Source organism: Phalacrocorax aristotelis, chromosome 1, assembly GCF_949628215.1.
Source record: "Phalacrocorax aristotelis chromosome 1, bGulAri2.1, whole genome shotgun sequence".
Lineage (NCBI taxonomy): Eukaryota > Metazoa > Chordata > Aves > Suliformes > Phalacrocoracidae > Phalacrocorax > Phalacrocorax aristotelis.
Window position 1 is genome coordinate 203006147 of NC_134276.1, and position 21210 is coordinate 203027356.

Consider the following 21210-nt stretch of genomic DNA (forward strand, 5'->3'; position numbering starts at 1 on the left):
CGCTTATTCCCCTTGAGAAGGATGGTATCCCAGCTGGTAAGGGTGTCTGGACCTTGTTTTTGCTTTACCTCTTGATCATTTTAGGTGTTTGAACAGTAAGTGGTTTTGCGTTTACTAGCTAGGATGTGTCACGAGAGTGGAAATATGAAAGGATTTGGAAGAACCAGTGTTGCAGTTTAGCCGGCAACTCAGCCACACACAGCTGCTCACTTGGTCCCCCACCATCAGGGTGGAGGAGAGAATCAGAAGGGTAAAGCTCATGGGTTGAGGTAAGAACAATTTAATAATTAAATTAAAACAATAACAGCAGCAACAATAATGGAATGGAAAGGAAAACAATGACAGAGTCACAAAGCCCAGGGCTGAGGCGAAGCAGGAATGGACAACCACAACAACCCACACATGATGCAGCCGCTCACTGCCCGCTGACCCAACGCCACCAGTCCCCGAGCTGCAATCGCCCCTCTGCACATCAACTGCCCTGGTTAATGTACTGGTCATGGCGTCACATGGTATGGAATCAACATCCCATTGGCCAGTCGGGGTCAGCTGTCCCAGCCGTGGCCCTGCCCCTCCTGGCCTCCTGCCCACGCGGCAGAGCATGGGAAGTTGGAAAGGTCCCTGACTACTGCAGGCGCTACACTGACAAGAATCAACTCTTTCTCAACCAAAACCAGCACATTCTCTACCCCTTATTCCGTACCATTTACACCATGCCCGGGTCCCATACCATCCAATACAACCTCACCAACCACCACTCCTCCGCTTCCCATCCTTTGACATAATACACAGGCATCATTCCCTTAGTTTATGGACCTTCCCTGTAAAGTGTCCATAAAAATGTCCATTGAGTTCACCCAGTACATGACTCTGGGCTCCATCTGTCATATCAGTCTTTCAGGGCGGGAGAGGTGGTGTGTGTGGTATTGGGTTGCTGCATACCAAGTCAGTCTTTGGTCCATCACTGCTGCACTTTGCTTGTTTCATCAAAGTTAGTCTTCCATGGACTGGGAGATTTGTACTATAATATCGTTGATATGGCATATAGTGACCACAGAAGAGATGACATACAATATTATATAGCAATTTGCATTATGCCATTCAGTTCATTGGCTGTTTTCACCCAAGACCAACCCCCCTTGAGGCACACATCGGATTTCTCCATCCTCCTGCATCGCCCACCAAGTGCACCCAGGTCCTCGAGCAAAAGCAATCCCACGAATGGGTTTGCCTTTGCCTGAGGCAGGAAGAACCCAGACTGTTTTCCCCAGCATATTTTTCACATGCACTACAGGGACTCTATCCCCTTCCACAGTATGTGAGAGTTCTGACTGAGAGGGCCAACTCGGTTGGCACATCCCCTAGTGTTAACTAACCAGGTGGCTTTTGCTAAATGTGTATCCCAGTGCTTGAACATTCCACCCCACATTGTTCTCAGCGTAGTTTTTAACAGTCCATTGTACCATTCAATTTTCCCAGAGGCTGGTGCGTGACAGGGGATGTGATACACCCACTCAATGCCGTGCTCTTTGGCCCAGGTGTCTATGAGGCTATTTCGGAAATGAGTCCCGTTGTCTGACTCAATTCTCTCTGGGGTGCCATGTCGCCACAGGACTTGTTTCTCAAGACCCAGGATAGCATTCCGGGCAGTGGCGTGGGGGACAGGATATGTTTCCAGCCAGCCAGTTGTTGTTTCTACCATTGTAAGCACATGGCGCTTGCCTTGGTGGGTCTGTGGGAGTGTGATATAGTCAACTTGCCAGGCCTCCCCATATTTATATTTCAGCCATCGTCCCCCATACCACAGAGGCTTTACCCGCTTCGCTTGCTTGATTGCAGCGCATGTGTCACATTCGTGGATAACCTGTGCAATAGCGTCCATAGTCAAGCCCACCACTTGATCACGAGCCCATCTGTATGTTGCATCTCTTCCTTGATGGCCTGAGGTGTCATGGGCCTCATGATCCCTCTGGCTTTTTGGGTTTTAAACAGGAGGTGTCAGAAAAGTTACCACAGGCATAACTGACTTGTGGCAGCCAAGCGTTCATAGCAATGTCACTTTTTGATCCTTAGGGAGTAGGACGTATCTCCTTTGAGTTGCTGGACCTCTCAGGATAGTTCCTCCACAGAAGAGACTAGTGAGGAAGAGATATTTGCTTCATAATCCCTGAGTCTATCAATCACATCCACCACTGTTTGTACCTTGTCACCTTTCCAGGCATTACTGCCAATGAGTTCCTGTCCTTCGATGGTGTGCTCCGTACAAACTTCCACCACATGGGTTGTGTGCACTGGGCTTCATCTGAATCTTTGGATGACCATTGATCGTCCAGGTCACCATAAATCACCTCAAGCACAGCTAATTCCCTTAGATACTGGACGCCTTTCTCCATGGTTGTCCATTTTCCTGGACGATACGTAACATCTTCTTTGAAGGGATACCTTTCCTTCACTCCGGACAGGAGTTGCCTCCAGAGGCTGAGGGCTTGTGTCCCTTTTCCAACTGCTTAGTCAATGCCCCCTTCCCCATGAAGGGATCCCAGTTTTTTGGCTTCTTTTCCCTCTAATTCCAGGCTACTGGCCCCGTTATCCCAGCATCGGAGCAGCCAGGTGGCTATTTGCTCACCTAGACAACGGCTGAAATCTTTTCGCATATCTCTCAACTCACTCAAGGATAGGGATCAGGTGGTCTCTGTTTCATTTCCAACTTCTTCTTCCTCTTCTCCTCATGATGGTCCTGCTTTTTCATCATCCCTTTCTAAACAAGTTGACTTCTGCTTCCAAGATTTCTTCTTGTGTATGGGGGCAACTGATACTGGCATGGGTTGATTCTCTGATTCAGCTCCAGTGCCTACTGTTGGGGTTTGAGTGGCCACAGTGCCTGTCGTTGGGGTTGGAGTGACCACGGTGCCTGTCGCTTTGTCTTTCTATCCAGAGACCTTCTTTTGCCCTTGGGAGCACTGAATACTGTTGAGCAGGGCTCGGTATGCATGGGCCAAGCCCCAGCACATTGCAGTTATCTGTGTTTCTCTGGAGTTCCCAGGGTAACAACATACTTTCTCCAAATATTCTACTAGTTTTTCAGGATTCTGCACTTGTTTGGGGGTAAAGCTCCAAAACACTGGCGGTGCCCACTGCCCTAGATATTTGCCCATGCTATCCCACATGCCCTGCCACTCGTAACTATCAAGCCTTGGGGCAGATCTCTGGGTGATATTCTTAAGTTGCTTAGTCAAAACCAAAACAACATGCCCAAAAACTAACAATAAGTATATCTTAACCACCCAAGGATGTTCAAGATACAAAAAGGTTGTTGCAATAAAGGTAGAGACATCATAGAAGAAAGTTGCAAAGATACCATTCTGTATTTCCTCCATATAAAATCTCTCAGAGGAGGAGGAGGTATAATTGCTAATTGCCTCAACAAGGTGGTATCCAAAGTACAGTAACAGTTTCAGCAAAAACCCCAAATACCAGATAAAGCTGAAAACTAGTGTTTGCATAACAAATCTCATAGGCAAAACATTACTAATCACAGCAGAACAGAGCAGACTAAACAAACCAACGCCAATCTTGAACATGAACTGCAAAAAGGACAACATGGTGCTGTGACCAGCAGCTGTTATTACCTCAAACCCTCTGAGCCCAACGTTGGGCACCAAAAGATGCTGTTGTGGTTTAGCCGGCAGCTCAGTCCCACACAGCCACTCACTCACTCCCCCACCGGCAGGATGGGGGAGAGAATCAGAAGGGCAACGCTCGTGGGTTGAGATAAGAACAGTTTAGTAATTAAAATAAAACAGCAACAACAACAGCAGGAACAATAATGCAATGGAGAGGAAAACAATGAGAAACACAAAGCCTGGGCCAGGGCTGAAGGAATGAGCAACCACAACAAACAGCATGTAACACAGGCACCCACCAAACCCCCAGCAGCTGCCCCCGTTAATATACTGGTCATGGTATGGAATGAACACCCCATTGGCCAGTCGGGGTCAGCTGTCTTGGCCGTGGCCCCGCCCCTCCCGGCCTCCTGCCCACATGGCAGAGCAGGGGAAGTTGGAAAGGTCCCTGACTACTGCAGGCGCTACACTGACAAGAATTAACTCTTTCTCAGCCAAAACCAGCACAACCAGTAACATAGATAATCTCGTAGTTGTGAATGCTTGTATTTAGCCAAATACGGGGTTAGTGCAACTTCAGAGAATTTTTTTTTTAATTATTTTTAAATCACTTTCACACAGTTCTGATTGTGTAACTAGTACAGATCTTAGGGCATCTTTGAGTTTTGAGACAAAGTGTTCTGTTACTGGGTAGTCACACTTTTTTAATAGAACTATATAATTAAAAGTAGAGGTGAAAGCTATGGATTTCTGTTTCCAGGTGACATACAAAACTTATTGAGACCAGAAGATATCTGCAAGCTCTGTTTGCCTTTGAATATAGTAATTTGTTGTGTACTGACTTTAAATGTCTGTTAGTTTAAAAAAAATTGTGCGAACTAAAAATGAGAAAAGAATTTAAAGGACTTACTTTTGGCTGAGAGAGAAGGGAAGAGGGAAAGAGGTTAGCTGTATATCTCTGAAAGATTATTTTTTTGTGTCTTGTAAATTATCAATACATCGTAGGGAGAAAGAAGAGCTGGCAAGAGTTTGAAAATAATTTTTAATGTCTTTTACATATTATATAAACAAAGGAAAACGTATTTACTCATAGGTGTCTGTGTATGTTCATGAAGAGAAAGGCAAGCTGCATTACCTAATTTAAAATAATATGTGACTACGGGGATATTGACAGAATAGAAATATCACCTCTTAATTGAGTGATGGTGTATTCTCGCTGTATTTCATTAGGTATAAAAGTTTAAGCAAATAGTTAAGAGCTAGGACTCAGAGTACCTATTATAAACAAACAAGTCAGTGACACTAATTCAGTTGTATAGGGTTTGACACCATTTACAGGTAAAATGACACATCTGAAAGAGCATGGTACTAGTTGTCTGTTCTGCTTTCAGGAGGTTCTACAGGGAAATGGCAATTCTGTGTTTCAGGCAGGTCTGCATATGCACTGTCTGAAGCTCTGGCAGGAACTGGCATTTATAACTTTCTCTGTCCTCTTCCTTTCCTGAGCATTTACGTACTTGGAAATTCAATAGTAAGCTGCAGGCTAGTTCTTCCCGAACCAGAGTAATGATCTCTAAGATGATCAAACTCAATTTTGGTTTGAGTTCAATGGGTAATCACTTCCCCATGGGAAGGTGTGGAGAAATGTCATGTGTATTTTTCATATGGGAGGTGGCTGAGGGTATCTGGGAGGATGTGTGCTTCCTTTTGTTTATCTATGGCCAATGGTAAAATCAGTTGTTTAGTGGTCAAGGAAGTAACACTGAGAAGCAGTTCATAGTATTGATTTTTTATTTCTGCTGGGACTGAAGCATTTATTAGTGCATAACCTGGTGGTTGTGCTGAATAAGAACATGGTTAGTTCAGAAATAACACTTCAGTATTGTGTCAGTGTCTGAGAAGACAGACTTTTTTTTCTTCTTTTTGAACAATCAGATTCAGAAATAGTCAGAGTGAGAGTGAATAGAAATGGATTAAATGGACGGGTCATTTGTGATCACCAAGAAAAAGAAGTAAGCATTTGATTAGAAAGCTCACTAGAAGATCAAATAATGGTGGTAGCAAATCATGTTTGGAAAATTTCATTAGGGGTAACGGAACAAGAAGTTACAATAGAAGTAGCTGTAAATACACATAGGTCAGAGAGCCAACCCACTCAATTCTACCAGAAAAATGGAAGTATGTTTCTGAGATGCGTGGAAGAACAGTATTGGGAGCCTAGACTATTTGTCCACTGTGACCAGTGATAAAAAAATCACCAACTTCTAACACAGGAGTTGTCAACAAGGAGAAACATTATTCTGGATTCTCTTACAATAAATTAACTTATTGGATTTGCGTGTCACTTGTTGCCAGAGAGCAAGTCATGATGCATAGGGCAAACTGAGATTAGATACAGTGTTTAATGTTTCATTTTGGACTTGATGATCTTAGAGGTCTTTTCCAACCTTAATGATTGTATGATTTTTGAAAGAGTTGATTTTCCAGTGCAGAGGATCTTCTGTTCGGCATTTCGGACAAATGTATTTAGACAAACTTGAAAGTTGAAAGCTTACTGAGAAGCCTGTATTAGATTGTGAAATACTGGATTTTTGGCAATCAAGAAAGAGGACAGTCCTGGCTAAACGCCTGTTCTAATGTAGTGACAAAGCAAAGACAACAACTATAATTGAAAAACAATGTATAAACAAAACTGATAACATTACAAGTGTATAGATATGATAAATTTAAAATATTGCAGAAAAATCCATGCTGGCAGGAGCCAGAAATACACCTGTCATGGAATAATCTTATTAATATACAGGTTTGCAGATTGTTCATAAAGATTTAGTACAGCAGGATTTTTCAGTAAATGTTCTTGCTTTATTTTTGGAGGCAAGGAAATTTGTTCTTCCATAAAGTAAGGATACCTTGTAATCCATCAATAACTAAGGAGGATGTTGTACAAACATACTAAATTCCCAGAGCCATTTGTTTGTAACCCCTTACTAGATGGGGAAGGGGAAAGACCAAGTTGTGGTGTTGCAATATTCAGGAGAAACATGGTATTTCTGTTGAAATCAGTCGTTTAGACACAAAGCTGCTGTAGAAAAATAGTAGAGAAGTTGAATTAACTTGGAACAAGAATTCCGGGCTGTAAAGCTGAATTAATGATAGTCAATTACATTTTTTATGGAAAATACGTGTTGTCAAACAAATTTGTGTGTTTTGATTAGTTAGTTCATTAAAGAAATTTTGTAGATGCATTACAGATCTATGTGCATAATCTACAATTTAGATTACTTAAATCTCCCTTAAAGTGTTGTTCCCCTAAGTAAGTATTTAAACAAGCCATCATCTCCTCACCTCACAGTTGCTCTGCATTCTTGGCAGATAATTTTGTTACTAGGAGAGCTGGTAGTGGTAAATTTCTCTGGCTGTACCCCTCAGATTAAAGCAGACTACTACTGGAGGAGAAGCAGCTGTGAATGGGCAGAGCACCTTGAATGTCCAACACGTACAGATAACATGCTTTTTAAATGAAAAAAAAAAAAAAAAGAAAAAAGTATGATCTCTGTTTTTACAAATACAAAAGTATGGTACTAAACTTCTGTAAAGCATTGGAATTGGACTGCATCCATACTGGGATTCCTTTACTAATGTTGTTTCTGTTCTAGCATCCATGCACCTATGTCAGTGTCGTGGTTTAGCGGCAGCTCAGCCCCACACAGTCGCTCGCTCACTCCCCCACCGGTAGATGGGGGAGAGAATCAGAAGGGTAACGCTCGTGGGTTGGGATAAGAACAGTTTAATAATGAAAATTAAAAGAAACAACAGTAGAAATGCAATGTAAAGGAGAACAACGAGAGGCGCAAAGCCCCGGGGGAGGGGGGAAGGGAGGGGAGAGGGGGAACGAACCGCCGGAACAAACCGCACACGCCGCAGCCTCTCGCCGCCCGCCGACCCGACGCCGCGCCGCCTCCGTGCTGCCACTGCCCCCCCTCAATATACTGGTCATGGTGTCACATGGTATGGAATGAACCTGCCATTGGCCAGTCGGGGTCAGCCGCCCCCACCATGGCCCTGCCCCTCCCAGCCCCCCCTGCCACGCCACGCGGCAGAGCGCGGGAAGCTGGAAAGGTAGCCGACCCCCACAGTGAGGAGAATTAACCCCTTCTCAGCCAAAACCAGCACAGTCAGGCAAATCTGTACTTCTGCATTTGGTATAGGGAATTGTGCTGTACAGATAAAAACATAGTTTTGTGTATACCTGTGAATAAATACAATTGTACATGTCACAGCAGGAGATTAAATGGGCTCTTTTTCTTGAAGATTAAGACTGTAGAGGTGCATTCATGGGGAGAAAATAAGGGTCGCAGAAGGGCTCTGATTAGCAGACAAAGAAATGACAAAAGCTAAGGACTGCAAAATGAGGGCTGGCAAATTCAGGAGTCTGAAGTAATTGAAAAATGAGATTGTGTACACAATTTTGTTGTAATTCCTCAAGTAAATACTGGTTGTTCGTATCTTAAACGTAATAACCAATTTTATCCTGTTCATTTCTAATTAAAGTGTGAGCCAGTTGAGGTTAAAAAAATCTAACCAAATAGCTGTGAAAACAAGACTGAAGTCTAATCTTTGCTCAGGTCCTGAATGAGAGCCAGTATTCCTGTAACTGTCATTTCTGCCTTGCCTTGAAGATCAGTGAAGGTGTTGCTGTATGCAATACAAAGTAATGAGTAGTGTAGAGTAAGACACAATTCTTGCACATAGGAAACAGCTTAAAAATAGGCTGTGAAGTCACAGGAGTAGTTTTTTCTCTTTGTCTCCTGACTCGTGCATGTAATTTTCAAATATTAGTTTCATCAAGAATATTATGGACTCTTCTCAGTTATGGTTTGAAAAATAAAGTAGTGCAGTCTTTTTATTTGTTTACCATTCAGATCCAACTTCCCATTGCTCACAGGCACCAAATCTGATTACTGACTTTGTGATCTTAAAGGTAGACCCTCTTCAGCTGTAGAACAGCATGGTTTCATTTCTCTTTTTATGTCATTTCAGGGAAAGATGTGAAGACCTAACCTCATTAAAAGAAGGAACATCCTATTATTTTGAGAACATACTGTTTCTATGGCAGATTGTCTACAATTGCAAAGATTCCGTCCCCCCGTCCTGTACGGCGAACCACCCCACGCCACCCCCCACCCCCCAATTTTTAGCTGACCTAACTTGCAAACTAAAGATCTAGTAGAAACTTGAGATGTTTTGACTGAAACAAAATTGGGGCATAACAAAGTCTCAGTGACTGAATCAAAAGTTTCACACTTTTATTCCACTTCATTTAAACTGCTTCTGGAATCTGCACTGTAAGCTGTACAACTGAGGCAAGATTTGTCAGAAGCTTCTGAATACATTAATCTATTTAAAGTTGTCTTTACCTTGTGTTCATGTGCACTTTTTTTGCTTTATGCACGTTTGATGCAACTGCAGATGAGATGTGTAGCTCAATTTCGTATTTATGGGCATATAACCTCAAATGGTCAAAATTATTAAACTTAAATGTTTGTTCCCATTTAAACATAGAAAATGAAGTGGTTCATTCAATTTGGAAATTTCTTATGATTTGATGTTTGCATGGTAACTGTTCAGAAGATGAATTTATAATTCAAGTAACACTACTTTTTTTATTACAATCAAATATACTCCCAGAAAGTCTGTTGTATCTGAAAAAAACCCCCATCTCTCATGAAATACCTTACTGACTGCAGTAGCAACAAATACGTATGGTAAATCGTAATATTTTCCCTATATTGTACTCCATATTTGTGCAGGTATGTGGTAACACAAAACACAAAAATTACTTTTCCATGAAAGTTCTTTTTGGGTTAGGTATTTAGTCTGTGGAAGCCATGGTGGTTGTTACTGAACCACGTGACTTCGTTAAAACCTTTGCTTTGCACGCAAATTCTTTTCACATCTTTTGTTTTGTTCTTTCTCATTCATTGATAGGTCTCACTAGCTGTTAGAGCTGTTCGCGGGAATAATAGATCTTCCTCATTGTTGTTCAGGTGTTTTACAACAGCAGTGCTCCCATTTGCCTCTTGTTTTGTGATGATATATACATTGCAAATAGTGTTCCTTTCCCATTTTCTTTTTCCATGTGCATGGTTTCATCACACTGGTAAATGCAACCTGGTGCACAAAGTATCACTGATATTTGTAATAATTTACTAATGTGGGAAGCTGTCATTTTTTTCTACTTCTCCCTTCTTCCTTCTCTGTTTATTTGTGACAGGGATTTATGAAAAATATCTTGAAATAAGATTTGGAAGAGAACTGGTACGGAGTAGCTGTAGGTTGTCATCAGTTATCGTGCTCCCGTCCCCCCTCCCCTTGAGTTTAAATTGAGTTTAATTTGAAGTAAAATCTCACAACAGATTGTGAGAGATCCTAGTACAGTTGAAAGTAAGGCTGTGCTAATACTGCTCTGTTAATAACAGTCTGACATAGCCAGAGTGACAGATTTTACAGCAATAATGTTGTTTCAGCAGGACATTGATTTGTTTATCAGATATGGTATCAAGTTGAACTGTTGCAAGATAGGATAGGAAGTTAGAGATCATAGCAGGGTAACAGAAACCAAAACTGTATTTCTAAAAACCCAGCTTGGAAAGGAAACGAGGGCATGCTGTTTGCCAACAGCTTTGTGCCGTCAGCCTGCCCGCCTGCTTGCCTGGCTGTGCAGTGTCAGGAATCCGAATGAGGATATAGGAATGCTTATATTCGAAGGATATAATTCATTCAAACTATAAAAAAAAATATTTTTTAATAATTTCAGGTTCCGTAGCTACCACAGAACTTTCACTGTAAATCTCTTTTTTCATTACAACTGAATTTCTTTTCATTGTGTGAGAATTTCTTTGTAAAATAGAAGAACAGCTGATACAGAAATCTATAAAGTAAATACACAGGAAAATATTTCTGCCATTCTGGCTCAATTTATCATAATCACTGACGTATAATTTTAGCAAAGAACATAAATTTGTCTAATGATATTTCTCCTTCAACTTATTACTCTACAAAAATAATTAAATTGAGATAAAGAAGCAGTAATTGAAAATGTACTGTGGTAGTGAAACACACTCAAAGCATCAAGACAAACTGAAGTTATCTGACCAATACTGATTTCAGGGAAAATTCAATAGCATTTTAAAAAAAATTTATCACTGAGAACAGACAACTAATAACATTTTCTTTTCAGGTCTGTTCTTGGAATGCATATGTGTATGTACTTTGTACTCAGCAAAATGTATGGTTTATTGGTAGGAAAAGAAGTAGTAGAATAAAGCACGGTCTCAGTGTTCTCATCACACTCGATACAAAGATAAGTTCATCTTGGTTTTGTTTATTATAATCTAAAAAAATAAGGTGAGCATTCTTTCCACGGGAGGTGTATGTTGCCCTCCACTTTTCTGTGGCCCTGATGGCCATAGCTGCCTTACAGCGGTTCCCTCTACCTTCTGCCCTTTACCTCTTGACTTATACTCTCCACCTACTTCACATCCTCCTCCTTTTACAGTCACTAGGCATAAGTCAGTTTTGGTTTTCCTATTAGTCAGTTGTTATGTCTGGGGTTTTTTTTTCTTTTTTTTTTCCCTTTATTTTTCAGACCCCCCTGCAAAGCAAAACCCAAACCATGTGTTTAAATTTGCTTCTTGCATTGCACCAGTGTTCTATGAAGTAGAAAAATAAGGTGATTACAGAGCCAGATTCTTCTCTCCTGTTGGTGTAAGACACATAACTTCAGTGATATTACAGCAGGATGTGTGAAGAGGGACTGGAATTTCACTGTTAAAAAGCTGGAAGGTTTTAAGACAGAAGCTGATTGTCCTTAGCTATACGTTGGAGGTATTTTCTTTGAACAATGGGGGAGGAAAGGGTAAGTTAGTGCATTCTATATTTTCCTTAATACTGCATTGAAGCTGTTCTAAAGAATGCTGTGTTCCCTCCTTTTAAAAGAGTTTAATGGCAATTGGTAACTTAAACACTTTCTTCAGAGGAAACAAACATATGTCTAAAATATTAATCTATCAAAGAATTCTGATGGCTTGCACATACATTGATGTTGAAAAAGAACTATTATGTGCATTGCAATATGATATATGTAACAGTTAACAGAGCAGAAAAATTCTTCCTTGTGCCCAGGTAAATGATATAGCTTGTTGAATATATTATTTCATTTAAAAAGAAAAAAAAAAAAAGTGGTGGTGGAGAAGAGAAAGCATTTAAATGTATGCATGGTGGGGCATAGTGCCTGTCAGTCCAGTTCAGAGGTAATCTTACCAAAAACCCCTCCACATGAATATAAAATAAATTCTAATGTTGAACTCCACTTTTGGTACACATGGATGTATAGTAGTTCTGTATTATGTACATGTGTGTATTTACGTAACAATGAAGGAGGAGAAGTGTATCAATCCAATGCGTATCCAGATGCATACATTTTTAATCTAATGCATTTAGAGATCACTGAAGTGATTCCTATTCTCCTGGCACTAATAAAGTAAACAGAACTTCTGACCATATAGCAGTGCCTTGTAACCTGTAAAAATCATTGCTAACCTGAAACTAGGTATCTGTGATGTATTTATATTTCTGTTTCACTGGATTGTGATGTACTAGTGTGTTAAGGTGTGCTTCTTGAATATTCTAATAGATACTGGTGCTGTACTCAGCTTTTTTGTATTTTTAGTGTGGGCTAGCCTCATTTTAGAATGTAAAATTGAATGGAAGTGCATTTGAAGTTAAAAGACAGCATAGTGAGATACCAGCTAATCCTTTAGGGACAGAGAACATGTGGAAACTGGTGGTCGTTGCTTGTGTTTCTGAGATGTATTTGCTGGAATTAGTATTTTGAGAGTCCTGTACAATTCTGCTTGCCTTAGGCTGAGTGGTGTGAAATGTAATTGAACTAATGACTCACTGTGGTGAGATCATTTTTAAGAATGTAGTGGGCTTCTTATTGTACAATACTGTGGCATATATTTGCCCTTTTTTCTCCAGTGATACTGCCTATTTTTGCATTCTGTTTTAGTCTGTCTGTCAAGCACCCACGGCACATCTTCATATCCCTCCTAAAATCTGCTTCTGTATCTGTAGGATATACGTGTTCCTTCACTAGTTAGTCTTTATTTTGGTGTTTGTGTTAAATCTGTTGTCCTTGTGGTACAGATCGTGTATGATTGTTTTATAAAGACTTCTGCATGTATATAGGATTGCAAGTATTCTTACTTGTATTACTCCTTGCTCTATGCAGAATTTTCTTCTCCAGACCTCAAAGTGTACTCCAACATGGCATAAGTCCTTTGTTTTTCTTTATTTAATGAAAGATGAAGAATAGTAAACGTAAAAATGAACTTGCTTATATTCTAAAGGCAATCAATGGCTGTGATCGACATAGCCTTTAAAACCTGATTTAATCTGACTAATTCCTAGGCTGCATTTTCTCGTTGTTATGAAGTATTGCTTCATTGAATCTGACTTTCTAATGAATGAGCTTTTAACACTAAACGTGTAGTTCTTGAGAATTTATTTAATTTTAAAAACTGAAGTCATGCTGTCAAGAGACATTTCCAATCTGAAAGCTTTCCTTAAATGCTTATTTCAGATAAGGACACAATCTAAGCTTATTCAAGTGTTGTGGTCATTATGATTTCTTTTTTTCTTCTTTTTAAATAAATGAATAGTATTTTTGTTTTAAGAATGCTTTATTGGAAGATAAGTAATCAGTTAAATCATATTATGCTATTAACCCTAGAGATCCAACTTTCTCCTCCTTCTAGTGTTCAGAATACAGAGGATAGCTAGGAGACAAAGGAAGAAGTGTTACAAGAATTTAAAAATAATAGTTCCTTCTTAAGCACATTTCTTTACAGAAGAGCTTATTCCTGAAGGAATGTTTTTGTTATAAATTTGGAGCATATTGGATTAGAAAAGAACCCCAAACTCTTAAGTTTACTTCCGTCCTGCAATCTCTGAAATAAGAGGAAGGATTTCAATTCTTCTAGGAAACTAGGGATAGCTTCGATGAAATCAACACTGTAAGCGGGTACAGTTGAATGCAGGTGTCATTGGGCTAACTTTTAGAAAAAAACCCAGTGAATTTATGGTTGAATGTACGTTATATGGTAATTTTAGATAATGAACTATTATCAGTTATACAATAAAACTTTAGGTAGAATGTGGATGATTTTAAGTGGCTGGTCTTTGTGGAGTATGAAGCTGTAGTATTATTTTTTTGAGTCTTCTGTTCTGGTAAGCTAAGGCATGAGCCTAAGTAAACTAAGCTACATTACAAGTACTGCTTCTTTTTTAACCACAAAAACAGTTTTGGCAATACACATATGATTAATAATTTGATAATGTAATGAAAAATAGCTTTTTGTTCCCTTAAAATCTCACTTTTTTTTTTAATATGCAACTTCAGAAAGGTGCTTTAGAAATCCTAATTTTTTAATGTAATACTTTAGTCAAACTAGCTCGCATATTCAAGGATATGCTCTGCTTTTTTCTGCCAATACTTATTGAGAATTAGTCTTTTAATTATACTGGTAGCTGGTGACACACTGAGCAGTTGATAACAAGACAAGTGAAATCATGCTAATAGATTTTGCAGTTTTTTGTTTTGTTTCCGCATCCTGTCCCCCCTGTCCCACCAACTGGTAACTAAGTCGAATGTAGCCACTGTTCATTGAAATGATTAAATTTTTCAGCATGGGATAGTGCAAAACACTCAGCAAACTGTTGTTTGGATTAATATCTTAATTCTTGCTTACAGTGCTATGGACAATGATGACTTCTTAAGGCTTCTTGATTCTTCGCTGCAGGTATAAGACGAAACAGAAAAAGAGGATATAGAATGATGGTATACCACAGTCATCCAGAAATAGGGTAGCTAACAGTATTGGTGATTGGTTTCTGACAAAGCAGTTGCATGGCTAGAACTGAACATCATCAAAGGAGAAGTGAAGTCAAGATAATACACAAGTTATTGAGGGCAAGAAAATTATCTTCTACTTTAGCTGTGGCACTTGACAGTCATATCTATCTATGTAGCTAGATGAAATGACTGAAAAATCTCTGTATAAAAGGTACCCCTGACACTAAAGGTCTAGCTAAACCCCTTCAATGTGAAAATCTAAGCTTTTGCACAGGAATGGCTTTGTTGATTGGTCGTCTTTTAGCATCAAGCCTAATAACCTTCTTGTCTGTGGCTTTTGCCTTCATTTAGCCTGTCTTTCCCCCTTAACCCCTCCACCCCGCCTGTGTAATTATTCAAAGTTGTGTATTTTCTATGTAGAAATTGTATACTGTCTCATATACACAAGACTTTTTACCTTTAAGAAAAGCACTGTCAATTTTTGGACCAACACAAATTTTTTTTCTCCCATCAAAATTAACTGATCCTGAACCATTAATTGAAGGACATTACATAAGTGGCTTTGTCTACATGTGCATGATAATTCCGTGCTGGAGAAATTTTAAATAAGTAGCTATCTAAATATGAAGTCAAAATGTGTCCAAGTTGTAGCTGTATAGCACTGAGAATATCTCTGCTCAATACTGTTTATGAATTAAATTTTAAAATACCTTATCATGCAAAATGGTGAATTTGTGCTTTAGAAAAGTATTCCCGAGTGGAATTTTTGTTTAAAAATTCTTTTATATTTACAAAGAAACTTGAGCCATACAAATATTTTTAAAAGTTTGCACTTCTTTAAGGCTATTTATTTTCTAAAAAAGAGGACTTGCATATTTTTGACAAATATACACATGGTGTTACGCTAACAAACGGCCATGCAACATATATCTTACATAACGAAGAAATTGAATATACAAGACCTACTCTATTTAACATATATATTGAAAATTTACAGTCTTGCCAATAGTTAAAAAATTTTTTTCTTATTTGGCAGTATTTTTCTACAGTTTGTTCAAATATGCTGCTTGATGTGTTTTGGTGAATACTGTAATCTAGTCAGTGACAACCTGAGGTACTAAACATTTCTGCCTTACTTCGTTGTCTTCAAAGGAAATCTTTTTGTTCCTTTTAGGCTCTATCCATGAGTTGTGTATTACAGCGTTATTTGGCATGGGATCTGCTTCCACTATTGAAACAACTCGCTTTTTCATCTTACTTTTCAGAACTTTCTGAAACTTTTGTCTTGTGAATGCATAAAGTAGAGGGTGAAATATAGTTGTTCCGTATGCCATTACTAGAAAACATAATCGCAACTTTACCAAAAGGTCACTTGGGCCCAAACATAATATGGTGGTGTTTAAAACAGAGATGGGTGTCCAGCAGAGAAGGAATGTTGAGATAATCAAGAGGGACATTCTGAAGACTCTTTTTTGCCGTTCTCGTCGCTCCCGGTGCCGTTTTACAGCTCGGCGTAGAGCAATTATGACAGACACAGAAGTCCTTACGCCAAAGACGACGTTTCTTCCTCCACTGCTGTGGGACACGTCCGTAGTCTCATGCTGAGTGGTCAAAGAAATAGTTTTTTTCTTTCTAGCTTTCTTCTTTTGTCCTGTTGTAAATCTTGTACCAATCCGAATATTTAGAGCCTGGAGTATTTTGGTGTATGTAATTAGCATTACTATAACAGTGAAGAAAAAGATTGGAATCTGAACGAGAAGGTGGTAGTACATTCCTAGCTCAGTGTGGTACTCGTTTGTACTCACGCACAAAAGTGTCTTATTTTCCCAAGTACTTGCACTTCGAAGACTGAAAAAGTTGACCTCAATGAAAGGAATCAGGAAGGAAAAAAGTGAAATGATCCATATTGATGTCATTAGTATCACAGCCCTTCCCATGGTCAGAATTCGATTGGCAGGTTTTACAGAGATGTCGTATCGGTCCAGAGTGATAGCAAAGACGTTAATTGCAGTTGAAACACTTGCAAAAGAGACACAAGCCTCGTGGAAGCAGCAGATGAGAGCGGTGTTACTCTCCAGTGAAAGCAGAAGGATAACTATAGTTAGAGGAATACATCCCACACAAATTATTACATCAAGTACATGAAGGTTCATTGTAATTATGTTACTGACAGAATTGATTAAGTTGGATTTCATACAGTAAAGTACCAGCACAGTGAGGTTGCTGCCAAGTCCCAAAACAATTTCTAACATCAAAAATCCAGTGAGAGAAACTTGAAAGCTTAGTGGATATGACAGTGGTCGGTACATGTTGGTGTCGATGTCATCAATGGCATCTCGGACTGTAATGTTAGATTCAGACTGCATGTTGACTTCCAGAATGGGGGAGAAACACATTCTTTTGTTGCAGTTGTTTTTTCTCCTGAAAGATGAAATAAAATATGGAACTATTTCATTTCTTAACAATGATTGTAGATAAATGCAGGGAAGGAGGAAGGAGGAAAAACATTTATGCTTATCAAACTCTTGATTTACTGTATGTTTAGAGATTTGGTTGGCATGGACTCAAAAGCCTGAGGATCTAGGATAAGGTCTTTTGTTTTTAAAGGAAAGTAGGATTTGTTTAAAAAAAAAAAAAAAGAAGAAAGTGAAAAGCTTCCACTTAGGGAGACAAGGCTTTATTTATAGTGATGTGGCCTTTACAAAGGGCCCATTTGTTGAATAAACTATACTTGTGCATTGCCTTTGTATTGCGTTGAGGGTCACTTCAGAAGAATGTTGTTAAGTATTAACAAATTAGTAGTACTCAAGATCACTTTCAAAAGGCTCTTGTGGAAAAAGAAAGTGATACGAACATGGAGCACTGTTGCTTATGTATCATAAAAAGAACATTTAAATTATTTGTGGGAATTTAGCAGGCTCTTTCTTATGAAGAGTTTGCAATAGTGTTGTGGGCTGAAACTTGAATTTCTGTAATTTAGCAGATATTTAGAGAGCTTGAAAACTTCTTTTGACTTTTATATATATGCACCTGCACATATGAAACTTACCACTACAACAATTTTATATAATTGTATATAATTTCAAATGCAAAACTTACGTGGGTATGGGGGAATGGAGTTTATACAAATGCTACTTTTCCTTTTTCTGATTTGACTATTCAATTTCTTCAAGAAATGATTGTCTACATGGAATGGAAGGGTATTTAGTTTTATTTCAGAAGAGATTTAGGGGAATAATTTGAGAAAATACTTAAAAAGAAAATTGTCTCAGGGTTTTGGGTTTGGTTTGTTTTTTTTTAAATACAAACTGCAGTCAAATCCAATATTTATATACATAGCATGTTTTTCTTAGGAATAAGTGAGGTTCAAAAAAAGTAGCATTTATTACATCTAGGGTTCTTTTTATTTTGTGGCTCATCTGCTTTGTTTTATCCTATGCGATGTAATACCTGATGTTTTTATTACTGATATTGTCAGCCAGCTCTCGAGTTTGTAATGATATGAATAAACAGACGAGAGGTTATTCAATTTCTTGTTATGATACTTGAGTTGTTTTTTTTTAGGTAGCTTTAAAATTAAGGGGACGTACTTGGCATGAAAATAAATTTAAATGTGGACCTTTGTTCCATTCTGAATACATTAAAAATGGATAGCACTAAGGTGAACAAAAATAAGCTCTTTTTTAACGAAAGTATGAATTAAGTATACTTGGGATACAGCCTGCAAATGGATTTCATCTGCAGTTCTGAAAAGCCTCAATTGCACAATACTATTAATTGCAAATTGTATGATGAAAATTCTTGGTATGCTTCAACAGTTATTTCACATGTGCCTCTTAAATACAAAAGATGTAAATTAGAATGTATTAGTCTCAGGTGTGAAATGAAACAGGACACATTTCAAAAGCTTTGTTTGATTTCTAATTTAGGCTGCCTCTGTTTGGTTTGTATTAACCCTCAGGAATATGATTTCCTCTGTGTACACTGTTCTGGCTGTGAATGGATTTCAAGAAACCATTCCAAATGCATTACTGTATAAATGCAGTTCTTTTGTATTAGCAAAAGCCAGGAGGAAATCAAAAGCAGATCTGCTAAAACAAATGATCTTAGCTCTAACAGTATGCCAACTGAAATTTTGTGAGAACAGAAAACTTCAGATGTGCTATGTCTTATGAATAGATTAAACATCACCTCTTTGTGGCATTGATCAGATTTCAGTTAAATAAAAGCAGAAATGTCAAGGCAAGGAGCTAATTTACCCGATGCATCGCCTTTCTGGACAGAGCCTGGTCCCTTGCAAATTCTAGGCAGAAGTGGGGTGCATGCAACCGCTGACCTACCTGTTCTCTGTGCCTCAAGGGCCTTTCAGATCATTGCAGCAGCTTGTCATAAACTGATACATGGTGTCACTGACAGATATTTGACATGCACTGTAACCTGGAAACCAAGTGGTAGCTGGGCTCTTATTTCATTCCTTGCAGTTTTTTTTTCTTTTTTTTGTTCCAGCACTTCAGCCGCAAAAAATTCTGATTAAACATGGGGACTTCTTAATTGCCTGAGATACTTCTATAGACCAGTGCATATTCTGTTTGTCTGTTCTGAGTTTCAAGCCAGCAATAACAAATAAACCTTCTTTTAAGTGATGTTAATTTCTTTCCCCTGTTGCATTTTGTAGCAGCCTGCTTTTATTTTCCAGGTTTTTTTAAAAAATAATTTCTTATCTCTGTGTTCAGAGTGCATGTAGACATCCTTTAGTTTATGGTTGCGTATTTCTTTCTGTAATATTCCTGCTCATTACTTTTGAGTGATGGCTTAGTCAAAGAAGTTGCTATACATCAGAAAATCCAGTTCATGTGCTTTGAGAGTAACCATGAGTTACCTATTTTGGTTTATTTTCATTTAAGGAGAATACATAACAGACCATGAAATGGAGAGAAAAATATCCATTAGTCATTATGACAAATACGTTATTTAATGAGTAGTATAGAAAAAGCTTGGTTAAACCCTTATTCAGCTTGCTGGTGAAGTATGCATATTCTCCTTTGGGGAATTCATGTTTCGTTTCTTCATGCATCAGTAGTTTCCACAATTCTGTTTTTAAATTATAAATCCCTCTTTAAGAAATGCTCACCATTTTAAGAATCAATCATTGCACTCTTCTTTTAACGAAAATCTGAGCAGATGTATTAGTCTTCCATGTATATTGTTGAAGTGTCGTGCACGTAAATGGTAATGCAAGTGTGTTCCATGTTTTGTTTCTAATTCCTTTATGTCTTAAGAATACATTTTAGTGATGCATCCTGCTGCTTGTAGGTCATACAGCTAGAAAGATACCCGGTCAACTGCATTCTTCATACTGTCAGTTGTAAAACTGAATTAGTTGCTGCATGCCCTTGTGAAGGGGAGGAAAAAAAAGGTTAAAAGTAGGGCTATTAATTTCAAAATAAAATAATGCAAGTATATATTTTCTAATATCACTTATTTCATGAATAAAAGATCTCTAAAATTGGATCTTATAGATTACATAGAAGATCAGTTAGTGTGTTCACTATTTCCTAGTAAAATCATGTCATTCTTCTGTCAGCTTACATGAATTTAGTTTTTTTGGACAAGTTTCCTGTTCTCCAAATAGTGCAGTTCTCCAAAAAACCCCTGACTAGAAGCAATAACTGTGGGATGTAAAGTGTCTGTGATCAGACCTAGAAAATGTAGTTTCATAGCTCCTGTGAGCAGGTAGTTTATATATACAACTCTCTTGTCTTCTAATGAGAAATGGAGCAGAGCCAATGAGCTTTATAGAAAATAAGTTTTTGTTTAATTTGCATACTGTTGTAATTTCCTTTCTTGAAATAAATGTTTAGCAAATCCGTGTTTTTAATAAACAGCTTGAATGTACAGGGTAATGAAGGAAAGAAGTTTAAAAAAAATCCGACAAAAAAGGGGGATTTCTTGAGCAATGAGAGATTAGTCATATTAGCCAACCTTCATAAAGCAATAAGTACACACTAATTACAGACTATCTGATCCTTCAAAGAGTAACTGAATAAATCTGTAACATATTTAACTGCCAATATTTGCAAATACTGCTGGGGGAGAAAAAAAATATTCCCAGTTACATTATGTGGCTTTTTTCCCAAATACTGTATTAGCTTAAACTGTACTGGTTTTATGTTGTACAAACAAAACAGGTTTTTAATATTCTACAATACTTTCATACAAAATAACATTTTTCTACCATTGTGTTTTTAATGGGGAGGGGGAAATAGCATTTGAATATTTCCTGGTCTCAAATACAACAAGATGCTAGCGCTTAATGTAAGTTGAATCTGATCTCTTCCCTTTCTCCAGATTTTCTGTTAAATGTTGCTTATTCTGTATACCATAATAAGGAGCAGATCTTACCTCCACTAAAGGTTTGATAAATTCTCGATGCAGGTGAAGCAGTTCCAGGTTGGAGGGATTCATTTTGTTCACTTGTTAGCAGAGTAGAAGGGAAAGAGGGTAATAAGCATATCTTCAAAAAATGACCTTAATGAAAATTTGTGCCTGTACTGTGCCATTGTTTCAGCATACTGCTAACGTATACAACTGCTTTAGTTCTGGTGTACAGGCTGCTGCAGTCTCCCACTCTTCCTACTGTAGAATCAATAAGCATCTGAAAATACATAA

At 38.4% G+C, this 21210-nt stretch overlaps 2 protein-coding genes across 2 annotated transcripts in view; one reads left to right on the plus strand and one right to left on the minus strand.

Moving 5' to 3' along the window:
- Positions 1-21210, plus strand: part of COG5 (component of oligomeric golgi complex 5) — a 210020-nt gene that overhangs the window by 23494 nt on the left and 165316 nt on the right. The gene's annotated exons all lie outside the window — the stretch shown is intronic.
- On the minus strand, positions 14493-18920 carry GPR22 (G protein-coupled receptor 22). Its single transcript, XM_075081362.1, has 2 exons — positions 18882-18920; positions 14493-16962 (listed from the first exon to the last, which is right to left on the minus strand). The coding sequence occupies exon 2, from the start codon at positions 16935-16937 to the stop codon at positions 15636-15638; it is 1302 nt and encodes a 433-aa protein (XP_074937463.1). The 5' UTR covers positions 16938-16962; positions 18882-18920; the 3' UTR covers positions 14493-15635.

Excerpts from the sequence above, each read along its gene's own strand:
- GPR22 (XM_075081362.1), bottom strand. The coding sequence starts at position 16,937 with ATGTGTTTCTCCCCCATTCTGGAAGTCAACATGCAGTCTGAATCTAAC.